The following is a 19,720-nucleotide window of genomic DNA, read 5'->3' as shown; positions in this document are numbered from 1 at the left end:
CCAAAATAATGATTCTGACACATCAAACAGTGAAATGCTACTGTACTTTGACACAGGTCATAGTGGTCTTACAGCCTGTGAATTTGTAATTGAAGGTGGCAACAATCACCCTCCTCCACCCTTACCTCTTACCTTTGACTCACTTCACGCCAGCGGGCCCATCACTGTGCATCCTTGGCAAGCTGACACCCTTGCAATACCGAGACAACTAAACCCAGCTCTGAATATGAGCTTGTACTACTTCCATCCTTACTGAGTGCCCTAACAGTTGCTGTGCACTAAGACACGAGATCAGTGCAGCCTTTAATCTCAGTACGCAGAAGCTAGTGCTGCCTACCTGGTTTCTGTTACTGACCCTAGTTGTTTTGATCAGCTCTGAGGCCATCACTAGGCCCAGCCACGGCTGTGACACTTGGAAAGATGCGTGAGCTCGAAGCTCATGTGCATTTACCTTGGAACCTCAGTAAATACAACAAAGCTTGAGCATGTTGCCTTGAAGATTGGTCTAGAAAAGTTCACCACAAATAAATGTGCTGCACGACTTCTACAATTACGAAGAAGCCTCAGTAAAACTAAACAGTGTGCTTTACCGGTGAGAAACCTTCCCGTGCAGTGGTGTGTTTCAGACGGCGTGTGAGGAATCTCAGAACTCTGATGGTTAACCAGTCTTTTCTCATCACCGCCGTCAGCCAGAGCTGGGGCCGGCTCGCTTGCCACCACCGCGCCGCCCCAGTCCCACGGGCTCCCGCGGGCAGCCCGCAGCCGCCTCAGCCCCCAGCCGCCGCAGCCTCCTCGGCTCCCCGATCCTCGCCCCTCGGCGCCGGCGGCCGGGGAGGGAGGGGGCCCGCGGCGCCCCGTGCGTGCCGCCGCCGGTCACGTGGGCGGCGGAGCTGGCGGTGGCGAGAAGCTAAGGCGGCGCAGGCAGCAGCATGGCGGCGACGCTGGGTGGCCTGGGCCTCCTTCAAGGCCGAGTCAGGCTGGCAGCCGCCGCCGCCGCGACCTCCTCCCTCGGCCGGACTGGCTGCCGGGCGTCGGTACAGGGGAGCGCCGCCGCTGCTGCTGTCGTCCCGTTGGCCGGGAGGAGATATGGTTCCGAGGCGAAAGAAGAGGAGGAGCTGCGGGTCCGGTACCTGGACGACGAGCACAAAGGTAACGAGGAGAAGGCGGTGGAAGCGGCCAGCGACCGGCCAGCCTTCTCCCGTTGCCGAGGCTCTGGCAGAGGCCGGCCATAGGGCCAGGGTGACCCCTGCGCCGCGGAGCAGGGAGGAGGAGGAGGTCCTGGGGAGAGCTGCCCAGCGGCAAGGGGCGGGAAGAAAGCTTCAGCTCCTCCTCCTCAGCCTCTCAGCCTGTGGCTTCGTCGCAACGTTCTGGAAATTGGGCATGGCGTGTTGCAGAACTGGGTCAGAACTGGGTCTCTCTTGGCTTTTCTTTTTCAGGGAACTACGCAGCACGTTCTGTATGTGCGAGGTACACCTTTCACAGTTGGAGTCTGTTGGCCATTTTAATGGGAGGAAATGAAGTTCAGTAGCAAACTGCTACAATCATCCTGCTTCCCATGTCTGTTCTGTGCTTGGTATGCAGAGGCAGACAGGGGCGCAGGAGTTGTATGGGCTCTTTGTTCTGGGAAGTCTGGCTCAGCACTCTTGCTCATCCCCTGCACCTTTCCTAGTAACCAGCTCACCTTTCTTACGCTATCAGCTGTGGCTGACCTTGTTCTACACTGTACTGACAATCTTCTTTTAACCCATCTAGTTACAGAATATTCATGTACCAGACTGATCTGGGGCCAGTTTACCAAAACACAGACACTTTGTATCACCTCTTCTGCTTTCATTTTCACCTGATTCTGGAAATACTCTTCCTTTGGAGCTGTTTCACGTTTTTTGGTATTTGTCACTTCTATCCCATTTGGGTACAGCAGGGTTAGGGATGGTGGAGAAATAGTAAGTGCAAGCTGTGTTCCTGAGAGTTTTTGTTTAGGGACGTGATGTTATACCTACTTTTTATGGGGAGGACCATAGTGAGGGTGGAAATCTCTTCATTAGTAGCTCATGGATCTCTTTATGTGGCTTAGTATGTCTTGGAGTAACCATTTATTGATATGTACAACTCAGTTTAAGTCTTTCATCATGCTAACTTGGTTATTTCAGATACACTGCAAATGCAGGTGAACACCTGTAAGTTAACTGTGCATCTGTATAGTTTTCTATATAGATATAGAGAGAGGTAAAACCTTAGAAATCTAGTGTGGTGCTTAGAAGATTACTGATTTTCAAAGGAAAACTGGGGTTGTGCTTTCATCTGAAGCCATGTTTTTCTGATTCTCTAAGGGTCAGTAAAACTGATGATACAATCTGATCCACTTTTGTTTTAGTCATTGTTCTGCTCCTAACTCTTTCCAGTTCAATTTAAGACAGTCTTCTGTCAGGTTTTCTCAGCTATCTGTGGAACACAGAATTAGTTTTAAGCATCTATTTGACTTTTAAAGGTTATTTTAAATAGAGGAAGAGGCAAGGCAGGAGCAAAGAAGAGTTTGTAAAAGGTCGGAGGAGTGTTTTTTGCTGCTTTGTTTTGTACCTTGCCAACAAATGGTAGAAAATAATTGAGTACTACCTTAGAGTGTTATTTCTGCTATTACATAAGAAGCAATCGAATTAGGTACTTTGTTACAGTTGTTGCATCAGTTGGACATCATTGATTTTGCAATGTTATGAAGATGTTTTATGCTTTATATGTGCCCTAGGATACAGAGTGTATTGCTCAGTGTTCCTGATGTGAGTACTTTTATTCAAATAACTGATGGATTTTTTTAAGAAAAGGTGCAGAGAGATATGGAGTTTTATATCAACATGCCACCTCTTTTTATTTTTCCTGTTGAAATTTTTTTTTTTTTAACTTATTTTATTTTTTTCCCATCTCAGGCTATACATCTTTGTTAAATGTGGCATTAAGATTTCCCTGAAACATGGAGATAGCACTTGGAGTGTTAAATTAGCCTTGACCATCATAAAGAAGGATTCAGTCAGTGTAATTTTAATTTGTGGATTCTCTTCAGGAAAAAGGATTTTCTTTGGCATTGCCCTTCAGAAGGACACAGAAATAGTGTTGATTAATAAAGGATAAAAGCAAGTGTCTAGAAGTAAGCCAGAAGGAGACAAGTTTCATGTGCCTCCTTTAGTGGCACAAAGAGCAGACAGTGTTTCTGTGAAAGAACCATGTTTTTGCTTCCTCGCTGTGCCACTACTGTACACCCTTCTCATCTTGTTTGTCAAGTTCATTTGTCTTTACCTCCTTACAGCATCTAATTACCCTTGCTGCTTTAGGACACTAAGTCAGTTATAAATCCTTGTGGTCTTTGTTGTTCATCTCTTAACCTGCCATTCCTTTTTCCCACTTGTTCAAGTTCTAGACTTACGCAAGTGGGACCTTGGTGCCTCATCATGTTCTTCCATTACATGCTTCTTGACTACACACAGGAACAGATTCTGTCTCTCCAACTACCTTTGACATCACACAGAGACTCATTTATACTGTAGTTATGGTCTGGTCCATGCTTGCCTAGTCTTTGTGTGCTGTGTGGAGAAGGATGTCTCATCCAGGGGCTTTTCCAATTGAGGAAGGCAGGAAAACTTACACTAAATACCTCTCTTTAGACAGTTCTTTCTCTTCAGGCAAAGTTGCAGACTGTTGTTATGTTGTAACACTTTTGTGTGATATGATTGTGCAAAGCTGTTAAACTGAAGTGAAAAGGCTAGTTACTGAAATTTAAACCCAGGACTAAAGACTACAGCTTCCAAATTTGAACAGAACTATAGTACAAAAGAGCTGAGATTCGTGGAGATTGTGGTTGTAAAGTTCCTCTGTATTCTGAATGTGTGACAACTTGTGAAGCTTTTAATACCAGTTTTCTGTGAGTACATGTGAATATCAATACGTAGTATTTTTTTTTAATTACATACATAGTTTTTTGGACATTCTATTTGATATCACTAGGACTGAAATATATTGCCACTATTGACATTTTGCAACTTTTAGCCAAATTACATTAGTGATTCCAGTAAAAATTTTGATGAGCTTAGAGCCTTTACTTTTGAAGTTATGTATGGAATTAGGACAAGTACCTGTTGTCTTGGCTCAAGTGCTGCAGTGACACTTGCTGGAAAGTGATATAAGTATTTGTAAAATTTAGATTTTACTCAAGAATGAATCTTTGTGTTTTGCAGCTGGTTTTAGGTCAGTTTGAGTATGTAAGGCAGCTTTTTCTCACCAGTTATAATTTTAGCATATGTAGAATGGACAGAACAAACACAGTCTTGGTTGAGGTGTTCGTTTAGAGGTCGATGACTGATAGTTTGCTGATAAGTTGGAAAAGCTTGCCTTTCTTTTGTTCTATTTAAATAAAGCAAGACTTAGCAGATGAAATACACCAATTTAAGCAGTTCAGGAAGAAATTTAAAGTGATACTTAGAGATAAAAAATTTACTATTTAAAAAAAAGCTGCCTAGTACACATCTGTATGATTTTGCACTTAAATAGTTCTTCATAAGACAATCAACAGAACTCACCAGAATTGTGCATGAAAGACTCACCATCGATTCTTGTTTTGTTTAAAAAGTGTTCTAGAATAATAAACATCTAAGTCAACTTGTATTCTGTGGTTTATCTGAGTAGTTAAGTGAGACAAGTTCAAAAATAACATAGCTCTCTTTGATCTTCCCTCCATTTTTCAGTCCATAATTCGGATTTCTCTGTGTACAAATGAAGGTATCTTCATAAGTACCTCTTATACAGACGTAGAGAATCATTTTAACTCTTGACAAATATCCTGCTTTTATGTTCATATTAGTATTTATTTGTGAATAACCGTGTAAATATTTTTCTACCAAACACTGAGGATCAGTGTTTTTTTTAAAACTAGAAAGTAGCAGATAAAACTGATAAAAATCATTATTTAAAGTAAGATTTCCTGTGTGCTGATATAAAACATAGTTACATGATGATCTACTCACTTCACTTAAGACGGTCCACCCTGTTTTGTACAGCATAGAAAGAAACACGATCTCCACTCTCAGCAGTTTTACATGGTGATAGCGATATTTTTCCTCTCACTCTTAAAATGGAAGAACATTTCAGTATCAACTATTTATATCTAAGTTGAAAGTGTATTGTATATTACAAAATAAGGTTGTTTCTGGGAGCTCAGAAGTATCTTGAAGCTCTTTTATTTACATATATATAAATCTTATCTTGTATGCATGCATGTGACCATACCTGCAGGAGGAAGAAAAGGAAGGAGAGTATAGATAGATCAGTCCTTTGGCAGACCTGAAATAAAAGAAGCAGTATGTGCTGAATTGAGAAGACAGATGACCTGTGTAGTCTGTGCGATCCATATTTGTGCAAAGCTGAATGGTGAGGTAGTAAATACTTAGACAAATACTGAGTTTCTGAAATACCTTTTTCCATCTTGTAGATTGATGGCAACAGTGTAGGCATTTTTCTTTGAGATGGCAACCTCTCTTTTTGTTTCTTATTTCTGATCCTATCCTAGTTCTTAGTTTTATTTCCCTTAACTCCTGCATCCTCCAAGTGGAAAAAAAAAAAAAGTCCTGAGAAGACCTTTGAATCATAGAATCATAGAATGTCAGGGGCTGGAAGTGACCTCGGAAGATCATCTGGTCCAGCCTCCCTGCCAGAGCAGAATCACCTAGAGCAAGTCACACTGGAATGTGTCCAGATGGTTCTTGAATATTTCTAGATGGGGAGAGTCCACAACTTCCCTGGGCAGCTGGTTTCAGTGCTCTGTCTCCTTCACAGTGAAAAAATCTTCCTCAGGTTCACATCAAATGTCCATTGCCTCAGCTTCCACCAGTTGCCCCTTGTCCTATTACTGGGCATCACCGAGCAGAGCCTGACTCCATCCTCCTGACACTCACCCTTTACGTATTTATAAACATTAATGAGGTCACCCCTTAGTTGTCTCCTCTCCAAGCTAAAAAAGCCCCAGCTCCCTCAGTCTCTCCTCATAAAAAAGATGTTCAACTTCCTTAACAATTTTTGTGGCTCTGCACTGGACTCTCTCAAATAGCTCACTGTCCCTCTTGAGCTGGAAGACTCAGAACTAGACACAATACACCAGATGAGGCCTCACCAGGGCAGAGTAGATGGGAAGGAGAACCTCCCTTGACCTGTTACACCCTTCTAATACACCCCAGTATGGCATTGGCCTTCCTTGCCACAAGAGCACACTGGCTCATGACCATCCTTCCATCCACCAAGACTCCTAAGTCCCTCTTCCCTTCACTGCTCTCCAGCAGGTCCGTCCCCAATGTATACTGATACATGGAATTGTTCTTTCCCAGGTGCACAACTCTACACTTGCCTCTGTTGAATTTCCTTAAATTTCTCCCTGCCCAACTCTCCAGCCTGTTTTAAGTCTCCCTGAATGGCAGCACAGCTCTTTGGTGTGTCAGCCACTCCACCCAGCTTGGTGTCATCATCAGACTTGCTGACAGTACACTCCATGCCCTCATCCAGGTCATTAATGAATACATTGAATAAAACTGGTCCCAGTACTGACCCCTGAGGAACTCTATTACAAGTCTTCTTCTAGACTCTGTCACATTGACCACAACTCTGACTTCTTTCTTTTAACCAGTTCCTAATCCACCTCACTACTCCATCTCCCAGACCACACGCCCTCAGTTTGGCTGTGATGATGCTCTGGGAGATGGTGTCACATGCTTTACTGAAATCAAGGTAAAGTACATCCACCACTCTTCCATCATCTATCCACCTGGTTGCATCTTCATAGAAGGTTATCAGGTTGGTCAAACATGACTTCCCCTTTGTGAAATCATGCTGACTGCTCCCAGTGACCTTGTTGTCCTTGATATGGTAAAGCATAGTGCTGAGGATAAGCTGCTCCGTTATCTTTCTGGGGACAGAGGTGAGGCTGACTGGTCTATAGTTGCTTGGGTCCTCCTTCTTACCCTTTCTGAAGATTGGAGTGATATTTGCCCTCTTCCAATTCTCTCACACCTCTCCCATCCATAATGACTTGCCAAAGATAATGGAGAATAGTCTGGCAATGACCTCCGCCAGCTCCTTCAGTGCTTGCGGGTGCATATCATCAGAACCCATCGACTTATGGGTGTTCAGTGTACTTAACTGTTCTCTAACCCAGTCCTCACTCATCCAGTTCCAATCAACCAAGGAAGCCTCCTTCTTAGCCTTGTCTTCCTCCATGACCTCAAGGGTGTGGGACTCCTGAGTATAGATGGAGACAAAGGCATTCATCAACTCAGCCTTATCTGCATCCTCCGTCACCTAGGCACCCATGCCATTCAGCAGTCAGCCTGTATTGCCTCTAGTGTTGATTCTTCCTGCAGTATATTTGAAGAAGCCCATTCTGTTGTCTTTGGCCTGCCTTGCAAGATTGAATTCCAAGGAGGCCTTAGCCTTCCTAGTAGCTTCCCTACATTCTCTGGCAACTGTCTTACAGATCAGTTAAGACCTTTCCAGGGCTGGATCTATTGAAAGGGTCTATGTGCTGCCTATAGATTCCATTTAATTGTAGTATCTTGAGGAAGCAATTGTCTGAAAGATTTCTATAGACTTGGTAAACTTAGACATCACCAAGATAAAATTTTCAGAGTTTTCCCATTTGACTACATGCACATTGGTTTTAATGTTGTAGCAGAAACACCATTTGTTTGTCCTTATTTTGAACCCTTTAGCTTACACGGGCATGATTATCAGGCAGTGAGACTACTGATCTCTAACTGCAGTAAGGGAGCTGTAAATTTATGATTGGAGCTTTGAACCAGGCACTGAGTGCAGGTTTTGTGTCTTAGGGAAGATTTTTTTCTATGACTTGTATTACTTTTAAAGAAATAAAGTTCAGATTTCCTGTTGGTAACATTCTTTCTGTGTTTGTGACTTCCTTTTACCTGTATCAGAGTTACTAGTCTCAGTGTGGTAGCACTTCCTTTAAGAAGTCTCTGAAGGCAGGTTGTCTAAATATGGAAACATATATTTTAAAATTGAGTACCTTTTCTGATTGCTCGTCAGCACTTCACATACAATCATGAAATTTGTGCATGCAATTCTGTAATTATACATTCAGCTTTTGGAACCACTGTTTCCATCTGAATGTGTTAGGGCCATATTTTCATTCGTAAAATCAATGTAATTTCTGTTGAACACTGGAGTGTTATCACTGGAAAATGCAAGTCAATTTCTTTTCTTTCAGAAACTCAGCAGCTAAGAGGTTACACTAGCTTTTGGGTTTTAGCAGTCTGTTGCTTTTTCTGTAATTTCAAAACAATAATTTACATAGATAAGATGTATTTTACTACTTCATAATAGTGATAAACTTTTCTTCCCTTCCAGGAATTGTGGTGCTAGGATTAAACAGATCCCATGCCAAGAATGCACTTAACAAGAATGTTATAAAAATGGTAAGTGAAAAGAATAGTTTTTAGCATAATGGTAAAATATTGGAGTTAAGCACTTTTAAAAGTGTTTGGTCATTTCCCTTCCTCCTTTTTTCTGTAGATATCAAAAGCTGTGGATGCTTTGAAATCTGATAAGAAAGTACGAACTGTTATATTCCGGAGTGAAGTCCCAGGAATATTCTGTGCTGGTATGCAACTTAGTTTTCCTGAGAAGCTGGAAATCTGTATCTCATACTGCATTAAAAAAGCCCAGATTCCAAGGAAACATGTCTTTTATTTGTATTTATCTCAGTAGCAGACAAAACATTTTTGTATGATTTTCCTCAATTTCTAACAAGGACCAGACATCTGTTTTATTCTTTCTGTGTCATAAAGTATTTCAAAATATGTAATAGATTATTCATGGCAGTGGAAAAATATTTAATTGAGCTTCTAGAAAGCTTCTCATGTACTTCAGAGTGAGGACCAAATAATGCTAGAGGCCATGTAAGGAGTCTGTGTAGAAAGCTCTATCAAAACTATTTTAAACATTATTAAAAGCAACTTTTAATTAGAAACATTCTTAAAATTAGTTATGAATGTGACTGTTAGCACAGGCTGAATATATTCTCAAATAAAAAAAACTCAACCAAACCAAAACCCACACACCTCAACTCACATACCTGTATTTGTCCAAGTGCTTAGGAAAACAAAAGCTCTCAGCTACAAAACACTGGGAAACAAAATTTGTAGGTATGTGAAAATCAATTGAAGAAACTGTGTGTTTTGTGTGTGTCAAGCGAATAGTCTTCTGATTTTCAGATCTCCTATCCAGTTCTTTGTTAAAATTGTTTGGAACTGAAACCAAAAGTAAGTCCATTTTCTTCTTTCTGATATGGAAGTAGAAAAGAAAGAGGAGATCTGTTCTAAAATACTTTGTGATCATTTATGCAGTTATTGACCTAGTTGGCTGCACATAAGGTAGTTAATTCAATTTTAAATGCAAAATATTTTTTCAGAACTTTACAGGTGTAACATACCTAAGTACTTTTAACCGAGTTTACATTTTTTTTTCCTTTTATAAGTCTGTTTTTATCCAGAAAATTCATCATTCATAAGACTTAAGGAAAAAAAATTGTCTTGAAAAAAGGGAGTGATCAATTCAGCATTTAACAGTACATATAAATAGGTTAAAGATGTGTATATTAATATATTTAGTGTAAAGATTGAATCTTGTTTTAAAACAAGATTTAAAGATCAGTTAATAAAATAATCTTCAGGAAAAGATTGCATGCTCTGGGCTTTAAGCTGACAAAGAACGCAGCATCAGAGCTGTGCAGACAAATGAGATTTCAAGTTAGGTGTCACGTATTTGATGTCAAAAAAAAGTGGCTGTTAATCGAGATCTGTTTATTTTCTTTCCTTAACTATTTTTTTATACCATTAGTGAACTTCATAGTAATATTCTATAGAAAATACGAGAGCATAAACACTGCTTTTGAGGGAGAGTATCTATAATAATTGTATTTATAACTTCCAAGTACTGTAGTGTTCTTGGTTAGCTGACTGTGCAGAGTTGTTTTAGTATTAAGATTTAAGGTCATCCTATTTGTCTGATTAATAAAAAAACAAACAACTCATGATTATGTATATGCAGCTAATAGGAAGGGAAGAAATCCCTGGAAAGAGGAGTGTGAAAGACAAGGGCTGGATAGCTGTTTGAGGAGCTTACGCTTGAGAGTTAGGATGGCAACTGGGTGTAATTAAAAAATAAGTTGACAATTAAAGGAGGGTTCTAAGAAAGGAAACTCCTGCAGCTGAACCAGTGAAATAAAGAATGTTCCAATGGCAGTAATTGAAATTTAGGATCATAGAATCATAGAATCAACCAGGTTGGAAGAGACCTCCAAGATCATCCAGTCCAACCTAGCACCCAGCCCTATCCAGTCAACTGGACCATGGCACTAAGTGCCTCATCCAGTCTTTCCTTGAACACCTCCAGGGACGGTGCCTCCACCACCTCCCTGGGCAGCCCATTCCAATGGGAAATCACTCTCTCTGGGAAGAACTTCCTTCTAACATCCAGCTTAGACCTCCCCTGGCACAACTTGAGACTGTGTCCCCTTGTTCTATTGCTGGTTGCCTGGGAGAAGAGGCCACCCCCCACCCGGCTACAATGTCCCTTCAGGTAGTTGTAGACAGCAATGAGGTCCCCCCTGAGCCTCCTCTTCTCCAGGATAAACAACCCCAGCTCCCTCAGCCTCTCCTCATAGGGTTTGTGCTCCAGGCCCTTCACCAGCTTTGTTGCCCTTCTCTGGACACATTTCATCACCTCAACATCTCTCTTGAATTGAGGGGCCCAGAACCAGAAGACTTGAAGCAGACTTTGTTAATGAACATAGGCAGAAGTAGCTCAATGGCTAGATGGATTGTGTCTACAGGTGACTTTAAAGGGTGTCTATAAGAATGAAACTAGGGAAAGCATAGTGGGACATGGAGAAAAAAGGTCTCAGCTTGGGGAAGGAGGGTGAAGGAAGGATTGTACTAGATGTAGCAAGGCATTTTCCGGAGGGAATTTACTCATGAAATTCAGTTTGCAAACTTAAAACAGCACATTGTCCTTTAATGTTTAAAGATCAGTCAATTTCCGTTAAAAAAACCTCAAGGATCAGCTGGTGAAGTGTTATCACACTTTTCTTTTGCATTACAGTACAATTCAATTACGCTAAACTTTGAATGTTTCTTTTTTTGTGTATCCTTAACTATGTTTTCTTGCTTGCATGTGTGGGAATGCGTGACTTTAAAAATAACATTTTTTTATTATATTTTTTTTGGAACATCATCTGATACTTTACAGACTGCAGATTGAGAAACTTTGTCCGAGAATGTAATTTCCTTTTATGTGTGGAATGAAATCCAAGATCCTTAAATCTTGCTGTTCCTCAGCTATCAACAAAAATCTGTAAAAGTCACAAGCGAAGTGTTTTGTTTCCTTCTAAGGGCTAGTCCACAAACATGGGATCCAACTGTTTGTCATAAAATGACAGCGTGGATGATTAAGTGATTTAAACTTTTTTGCTGATTGATACGGGTTTTAGTATAATTCCAAATTCTGGAATTTTCACATAGTGAAATGGGAGGGAAAATGTAAAGGCATTTTATAAAGGAAGTGCCAGTAATTCTGCCCTTTTCATTTCTGTGCAAGGACCTAGCTTTGACTCCTATACTACTGTTTTCTTCCTATCTTCTTTCTTACATCCTATACTCTACACTCTACTTTTTCTTACATCCTACACTCTGTACATCTGTGAGCTCCCTTAATAGGGATACTCTAGCAGTGATCAAAAGACACACCTAGAAGTCAAAGAACTTGACTGAGGTTAAAAATGTATTGTACCTGTGGAGTCGCCTTCTGTTTCCATCACAGTTGCCCTGGTACTGAGCAATTTCTTTGTCTAAAACCAGGTAAATAAATACTGACCTTTCTGGAATGAACATGTATGGCTAGTCCTGACCTATGTAAGCCTGTGCTGTGTGCCTGCCCAATTCTGCAGCCAAGGCAGGTGAGTCTTTGTATTTCCTGGCAATGTCCCAGTCCCTAGGAAGGCACAGTCTGTGCATGGAATATGGCATATGTCCCATGGGTCTGTGATCAAGTAATTAAGAGCTGTACTGTGTTAGCATAATGGACTGAATTGCATTTACATAGGCAGTTTGAATAGCTTCATTCTACATTATTAATGTAATTTTAACATGTATATTTGTGAGGTTGCTCAGGTAATTTTATTCTCAGGATATTTTATCTATAGAAAATTTCTGGAAGTGCAGCAGCTGTGTTCATTGAACTGTTGGGATAAACAGTGCTGAGAGGGAGGGAGTATTGTCTGCAAGTTGGTGCAGTTTTGGAACGGCAGTGTATCCTTAGACAATCCTGCATCTTCTGAAAGAAAGTACAAATAGAATGCATCACCCAGGAGCTGCTGTTGTGGTTTTCACAGGGTTTTTTATAATGTTTGTTGAACACCTAATTTTGCATCTTAAGGCTTTTGTTGTTCAACTTCTTAAGGCATTGTAGAAAAGGCAAAATAATATATGAGTAACTTTCAGTCACTATATAATTTTACATTTGGAAATCTTGGTTTGGCAAGTTGAAGCCTTCTGCATGATTCCAAGCCTTTTTCCCTTCCTCTGTTTCCTCCTCCTGCTTTTCACCCTCTCCTTTTTCTCCCTCCTGCCTTTCCCCCTCTCCCCCACTTTGAAGTGTGATGTGAAATGAGAATTATATTATATTTTGCAATTATAAATGGGGAATGTCCAAGATCAGATAATCTTTTAAAATAGTTTTCTTAGTTGATGATTACAGTAATTCAAGAAACAGCTGCCTTTTGTGTTACTTTCTTTTCACCTGCTGTTCCTTGGGATATGGTTTCCCTTAGGACTGTCGTGTTTCTCCACCCTTCTTTTTATGTCATGTCAAGAAGACACTAGTATGTGTTTTGCGAGACCCCTGTTCTTCATTTGTTTTTGTCTTAGGCAAAAGCTAGCTGCCTTGTAATTAATTAGTTCAGTTTACAGCTCATACAAATAAACACCCATGCTACCCTTCCAAGTAGTTACTATTTTATTTTCCTTCCTCTGGTGCCTGACCAAACTGATTGTCCCAGTCCAGTCTGAGATGATTTATTTCCTGAAAGTCTGCATGTAAGTTGTCAGTTTCCCTGCCTCCATTAATTCTTTGTTGATAAACAAAAAAAATCTGCCATCTTATATGGAAGGAGAATGAAATGCTGTGATTCCCTGAAGGAACAGACTACTCTTGGAATTCTTTTTGCATGTGAGGATTAGAAAGAGGGCTTTTGGAAGCAAGAAACTTTTAACTTCTTGAGGGTTGTTTTTGATGTCTGCGTATAGTTTATAATTGTGAAGAACAGACTCTTCAGTATTGCTTCTGCAAACTGAATTGCAGTAATTGAGGGAAGGTTGTGCAAGTGATGAATTATTTGCTTGGTATATGTGTGCACCCAATGAATGAGGGCATTGATGCAATTTTTAGTTGACAGATTTTGAGAAATCTTGTTCTTAGACGTTGCTTCAGAAGTCTTTAAGACATAGAGGAATATGAATAGTTAACTGGTATTGTAACTGGCTTTCAAGATAATTTGAAAAACTGGGTATTAGGGCTTTCTAAACTGCTTTGACCTGAAAGTTACTGCATCTTGGCCAAGAAAGCCCCCTCTTAGAAAACCAGAAGTAATCTTTCTGCCAGAAGAAATGCATTGTTTGAGTCTGTAGTTTGAGTAAAACCAATACAAATGCTTTTCTTGTTGGCATAACTTGTCTGCATTGGAATCTTGTTTCCAGCACAGCTGAATTGGCTGTATGATGTGTAGTTCCCGCCTGCCATTTCCAGCTGGTACAGTTTTTCTGGCAGAAGTCTGTGAAGTAGACAGACCTGGTAGAGTAGATCCTTAAAGGCTTCTTTATTTGTAGGATTTTGATGTGGAGGAGGAGTGGAGCTCTGTAACATCTCCATAAAATGCTGGACCTACTCTTACTATTACAGATCTAGAAAGATCTGCAGGAAAGTATTCCTGTAGATTTGTTTTTCTGTCCAGGCTCTCTTAAAAAGAAGAGAGAGTACATTTCCAGATAGCTTATTTTGGTCCTCTAGATTGCAGCTCCTGCAAAAGAACTGAGAATAGTGCACTGTTCCCTTCTGAGGATTCAGATCACATGTGAAAATATTTTAGTATATTTGAATATTTTTGTTGTTGTACATATATTACATTTTCTAAAATAAATGCCTTCAGAGGTAGACACTGATGAAAGTTTGATTTCAAACTCATGCTAGCTTCTTGTAGGCCACTTGGCCCAGTGACTGTTGGATATATATTAGAGCAATATGAATTTGTGAAGGTTGTTCAGCAGTGTGACACATTTTGAACAACTGAGACACAAAGAATGCAGTTACAATTGCAATTCAATCTCCTAAGAGTTTCAGGGAAAAAAAAAAGATAAGAAAACTGGTTTAAATGTTTTTCCTTTCAAAGTACCTCAGTCAGGTAACTCCAGGTCCTCCTCTACCTTCTATCGTGAAGTGTCATGCTAAATTTAAGGAGAATTTTGAATAGCTGTGGGTTTGAGAAGTAGAAAACTTTGTCTTAAACAAGAGAAGTAGAAAACTTTGTCTTAAACAAGTATTTTCTTGGTCTTAAATGTGGCAGAGCTGCTGTGTTCCTAATTGATCACTTAATCTTATTCTTGTGTTGGAATATAGTTCAAATGAGTTCAGTGTGTTACTTGTTACATGTTATTCTGTTCATGTTTGTCTTAACCTTGTGGCTAATTGTTGAACAAGGTACTGGGAAATTAGCAAATAAAAAAATTCTTGTAGTTACTGCAGCACATGCTGGCACAGTAAGTTTATTCTTCAGGAATAAATACACATTTGCTTTTTAGCTACAGAAGAAATAGAAATGGAAAGTTTCCTTGAAGTTTTCAATAATAATATGAGAATGTGACCATGTTAGTTTTCTTTATCTCCAAAAGAGTGATCCGTTCCTGCTGAGGAGGCAGGCACAGGGAATAGGATAGGAAGTTGAGTGGGACTGTCAACAAAAGTACTGTCTTTTAAGTTAGCTCTAATTGGCTATGAAATGTTCATCTGATTTCTCATTGGTGACTGCAATGCTTAAAGCAGTGTATTGCCAAAGTTCTGGTATCAGAGGGGTGGCCTCTGAGAAGAGTAAGAAATGTGCTTGTATTGGGCACAGCAAGCTCCGGCTAGATATGAGGCGAACTTATGGATGCCCAAAGCTGTCAGTGACTCTGGTGGCAGCTCTATGATGACAATGTAAGAAGTGGTAAAATAGCCATGTACAGCAGCTGTGAGACAGAGTGAGAAAAAGCACGAGATAAACAGGTCTGCAGACACTAAGGTCGGTAAGAAGGTGGGAGATGAAGTGCTCTAAGAATAAATTCCCTTGCAACCCAAGGAGTAGACCATTGCAAGGTATGTTGTCCCCCTGTAGGTCATGGAGGACAACTCTGAAGCAAGTATCCACACAGCAACTCATGAAGAATTCTGTGTTTGAACAGGTGGATGTGCCCTGATGAATGCTGCTGCTCATGGAGAGCCTTCCTAAGAGCAGATTCCTGGCAAGAGCTGTGGCCTGTGCAGAGTAGCCTATGTAGTAACAAATTTTATGTTTCTGAAGGGCTGCACCCTGTGGAAAGAACTTATGCTGAAGGAGTTCTTGAGCTGTACCCTGTGAAGAGGACCCATGTTAGAGCAGTTTGTGAAGGACTATCTCCTGTGGGAGTGGCCCTGTACTGGAGCAAGGGAAAAGTGTCAAGAGGAAGGAGTGGCAAAGACCAAGTGTCATGGTCTTACTGCCTACTCCCATTCTCCTTCGCCATCTCTACCTGTGCTGTTCAGCAGCAGCAGAGAAGGTACAAGAGTCAGTAAGAATTTGAACCAGGAAATAAGGAAGAGTGAGGAAAGGTTGTTTTAGTTTTCTTTTTGTTTTTCGGTATTGTGAATTATGTTTTTAATTACTAAAAAATTATATTTCTTTCTTAACTTGAGTTGGTTTTGTCCAGAGTGGTAACCAGTGAGTGATCTCCCTGTCTTCATCTTGAGCTTTTTGTTTTATTTTCTCCCCATCTTACTGAGGAAGGGAAGTGAGAGAGTGGCGTGATGGGCACTTGGCAGCTGGCCAAAGTTAGTCTACCACAGTCACTTACTATGAATTTTTGAAGTCAGACCAAGGCAAAAACTATGTTATTGAGGAACTGTGAAATTGAGGGCAGACTGATTATTTAAAGTGTCAGAGAAACTTGTGTAGGAAATGAGCTAAACGAAGGTAGTCAGCTGAGTGAAGTAGTAACCAGTACTGTAAAGAACCTAAAGTGGATTATATTCAACAGAAAAGACTAGGTCTGTAGCTTCTTGTCTTGGTTCTTTATTCCATCCCTTACTTAAGATGCAAGATTCTTTTCTTCAAGCTTCTGAGCTTGTGCAGAATATTTGTTTATATGTCTTTCTCCTCATGCTTTGTGCATTGTAAACAGTTGCTTATGAAATATTGTGTGACCCTCTCCTCTTGTTGTTATTTTTTTTTTATTTAGAACTTTAGTTACTCCTTTAGTGGCAGGAACAATTTATTAAAAAAAAAAAATTCTGTTCTAGAGCTTCTCCATCCTTTTGCTTATTGAAGACTGAGTTGAAAGTACTTCCAGCAACAGTGTGCTGGAAGTTTTCCTCTGTTGGAATTAAGAGACAATTTTATTTGCAGCTAATATTGCTACAGCATAAAACATTTAAAATGAAAAAATCTCTGGTAGTTGGTTGTTTTCAGCTGAGATGCTAGTTGTGGATATTCCCATGACATTTTTCTTCCTTTTTTGGTCTTGAACGAGCTGTAGACCATAGCTCACTGTGATTTGTGAGTACAAAGCTGATGAGTTTTAAGATCAGAACATTAGTGAAAGATAAATTATGAAAGCTAGCTAGAGAGCCATATTTCTAGCTGTATTTTTCCTTGATTGATATAATTTTGAGATTTTCCTTTTCAAGCTGAGGAAATGGAACATATGACCACTCCTTATCTTCTGTGGCTTGTGATATCTGTTAAAAAATGGAAATTTTGAAGATTCACTTACCCAGTAAACAATTTTCTTTCTTATTCCCCATTAGAATTGAAGCCATCTTCAGTCTGAGACCCATGTTCCTACTTAAAATAAAGCTAAAAACCTAAATTTGTCTGATTTAATACTCTAGTTGTGTAGTTCATCTTGCCAAGCAGAATCAATATATTTGTGGACAGTGACTTGTCAGAAATGGTCAAACTAGTGTTTTACCAGTGTAAGACTTAACTAAAACTGGACTCTTGTCATGGGTGGGGTTGCTTCTGCTACCGTTATTCATACCATGCTGCAGTCATGCCAGCTTCAAAAATGAAGTACTATCTGGAGCAAAGTATCATGGGGCTTGAAGTTCAGTTTGTAACATGGGAGGCTTCCTGTTCTGGTTGCTGTTTCTGCATTCTGGTTTTTTGGTTGTTGACTCTTCTGGTGATGGTGATGAGATGAGTTGGGAGTGAGTTAGCTGCTGGTTTTGTTTGATTCTGTTTTATTGTGCATTTTGCTGTGCTGCTTCTGTGAATTAGCTAAGCTAAGGTAATCATGCATTGTATTATTAGATTATTAGCTAAGATAATTCTCCACTTATGTTATCTCATTTATTCAGTGAACTCTTATCTCTTTATCTCAACCCTGAGTTTTTGTGTGTTTATTTTCCCTCACTTCTGTGTTAGAGGAGCAGACAGGTTAACCCTTGCATTAAATCAGTACAACTCTGTAATACAATTACATGAAACTACAAATAAGACACTTATTTGAGGTGTGGGGTTATGAATATCTGTCTTAAGAACTGATTTTGAGCACCAGAAGGATCTGCTATTAATTCAGTGTCCTTCACGTAGCTTACATGTACTGGGAAGTATGAAAATGAGTTAGAGTGTGTTTTTGGTCAATGGAAAATATGGTGAGGTTGAGGTAAGCTTTACTGGTAGAAAGAAATGCCTAATTAAAAAAAAATCTTTCTAAATAGCTTAATGAATTGGTTTAGGCTTTCAGATCGTTAGAAGAGATGCACACTTAGAACAGATGTATTTTCTGGATTTTTTTTTCAGTGAAAACCACCTAAAAATATTAAAAATATATTTAATTCTAGCTAAAAGATCTCTGAGGGAGTGGAATTTGATTCTTTAGTTTAATCAGAGAAGGATAACAGGAAACAAGAACAACTATACCAAAGCCCTTTAAGAGTATTGTAAAAGCGTGAGAAGAACTGATCCAATTGAATGCTTAAAATTTAAACCATGAAATACTAGGTACAAAATAATTTGTTGCTATGCTCTAGAGAAATAGTCACAATGCATAAATATACTGGTGAAAAGAGAAATTATTTGTTTGGGTTCCATATATGGCAGTCAGAGTTGTTCTTGAAGGCATCCTGTCATTTCATGAGTATGGAGAAAAATGCCTGACCATTTTGAGTTCACTTTTTGTATTTAATTTGTACTAAATTGCATGAAAATATTAGAAATGTAGCTTGCTCTTTAAAGTGGAAAATAGATGATTTGAATCTTAACTTTAGAGATATGATATGTATAACCAAATGGCTGAATATCATGTTTTGAATGAAAATAAATACAACTATACAGCTTGCAAACAAGCAAATCAAACAGAATCCTGAACAGCTGGAGAACTTCTGCAGTTTTGTGAGATGTTTGAAACTGTTTGAAACGCTGGTTACAGAAATGATACAGTAGAAATTTGTAGTAAGTCGATGTTTAACCATGAAACAAGCAAGAACTGTGGAGATGAATCTTCAGGCGTGTCCCAGAATTTGAATGAAGGTGACACGTTTTCAAGATGGTTATGAAGCAATGAAAGGCAGCTCACTTGAGTACCTAGAATAATGAAATGTGCATGCAGGCTTTCTTAAAGTGCTGTAATGACTTTTCAAATACTGAAGTCTTTCCTAGAGCAAATTTTACCAGAACAGACTTCAAAATTAAAAAAGGTATCAGGTGAATGTAGAATATTGTCTATAGGAAGAACTATGTTCTGCAGTGGATGTCCTGATATTCTTAGATAATCAATATTTTTCCAGAGTTCTTCTTATAAAGAGACTTTGCTTTCTGGATATATACTATTAAAAAAATACTATTTAGATATTTAGAGACTAATCAGAAATAGTTTACCCTGTGTTTTTAGTCTTTTGTTCATACATTAAGACTTGATTCAGAGATCTATTTGGTGATCTAGCTGGCTTATTTGAACCTGTATTGATTGGAAATGCATCTTGAATAGCTATATTATGTATGTCCTGCAACTGCAGTGCACTTAATTTTTGTTTTAATAATGTATTCTATAGTGTTTCTATTAGGTTACACAAAAACACTTTTCCAAGTTTACATGTAGATGACTTTCTGCATTTCATATTCTTCTTGCAGTTGGATTTGACTTTTGGAATATAATTGGTGTGGCACTGCTTAGGAGTTGTGTTGAACTTTTTGTACCAGCACTTGCTTAAATGTATTACATTTTATTTCATGTACATATTTTTATATGAGATATTATCCATACGTAATACAGAAATGCACAGATGAACTTGACTATAACAAAAAAGATGTAATTGAAAACTTGCATAACCATCACCAGATGACTTCAGATGTCTCTTGTATTTGCATCATGGTCTGAGAACAGCAAAT

General features: G+C 39.4%; 1 protein-coding gene across 2 annotated transcripts in view; it reads left to right on the top strand.

Moving 5' to 3' along the window:
- The first annotated feature begins 864 nt into the window (after positions 1 to 864).
- The window catches only part of AUH (AU RNA binding methylglutaconyl-CoA hydratase), a 138,252-nt gene continuing 119,396 nt past the window's right edge, over positions 865 to 19,720 (top strand). Inside the window, exons 1-4 of one of the 2 annotated variants that reach the window (XM_064139913.1) lie at positions 987 to 1,149; positions 1,437 to 1,467; positions 8,395 to 8,462; positions 8,560 to 8,647. In XM_064139913.1, coding sequence (XP_063995983.1) covers positions 1,087 to 1,149; positions 1,437 to 1,467; positions 8,395 to 8,462; positions 8,560 to 8,647 — 250 coding nt within the window. In that variant the 5' untranslated portion in view covers positions 987 to 1,086. Of the gene's footprint in view, positions 1,150 to 1,436; positions 1,468 to 8,394; positions 8,463 to 8,559; positions 8,648 to 19,720 lie in introns of both variants that reach the window. The other variant, XM_064139912.1, reaches the window with a different exon arrangement.

Source organism: Pogoniulus pusillus, chromosome Z, assembly GCF_015220805.1.
Source record: "Pogoniulus pusillus isolate bPogPus1 chromosome Z, bPogPus1.pri, whole genome shotgun sequence".
Taxonomy (NCBI): domain Eukaryota; kingdom Metazoa; phylum Chordata; class Aves; order Piciformes; family Lybiidae; genus Pogoniulus; species Pogoniulus pusillus.
Note: the sequence above shows the minus strand (reverse complement) of the source record. Positions and strands in the feature narration are given on the sequence as shown.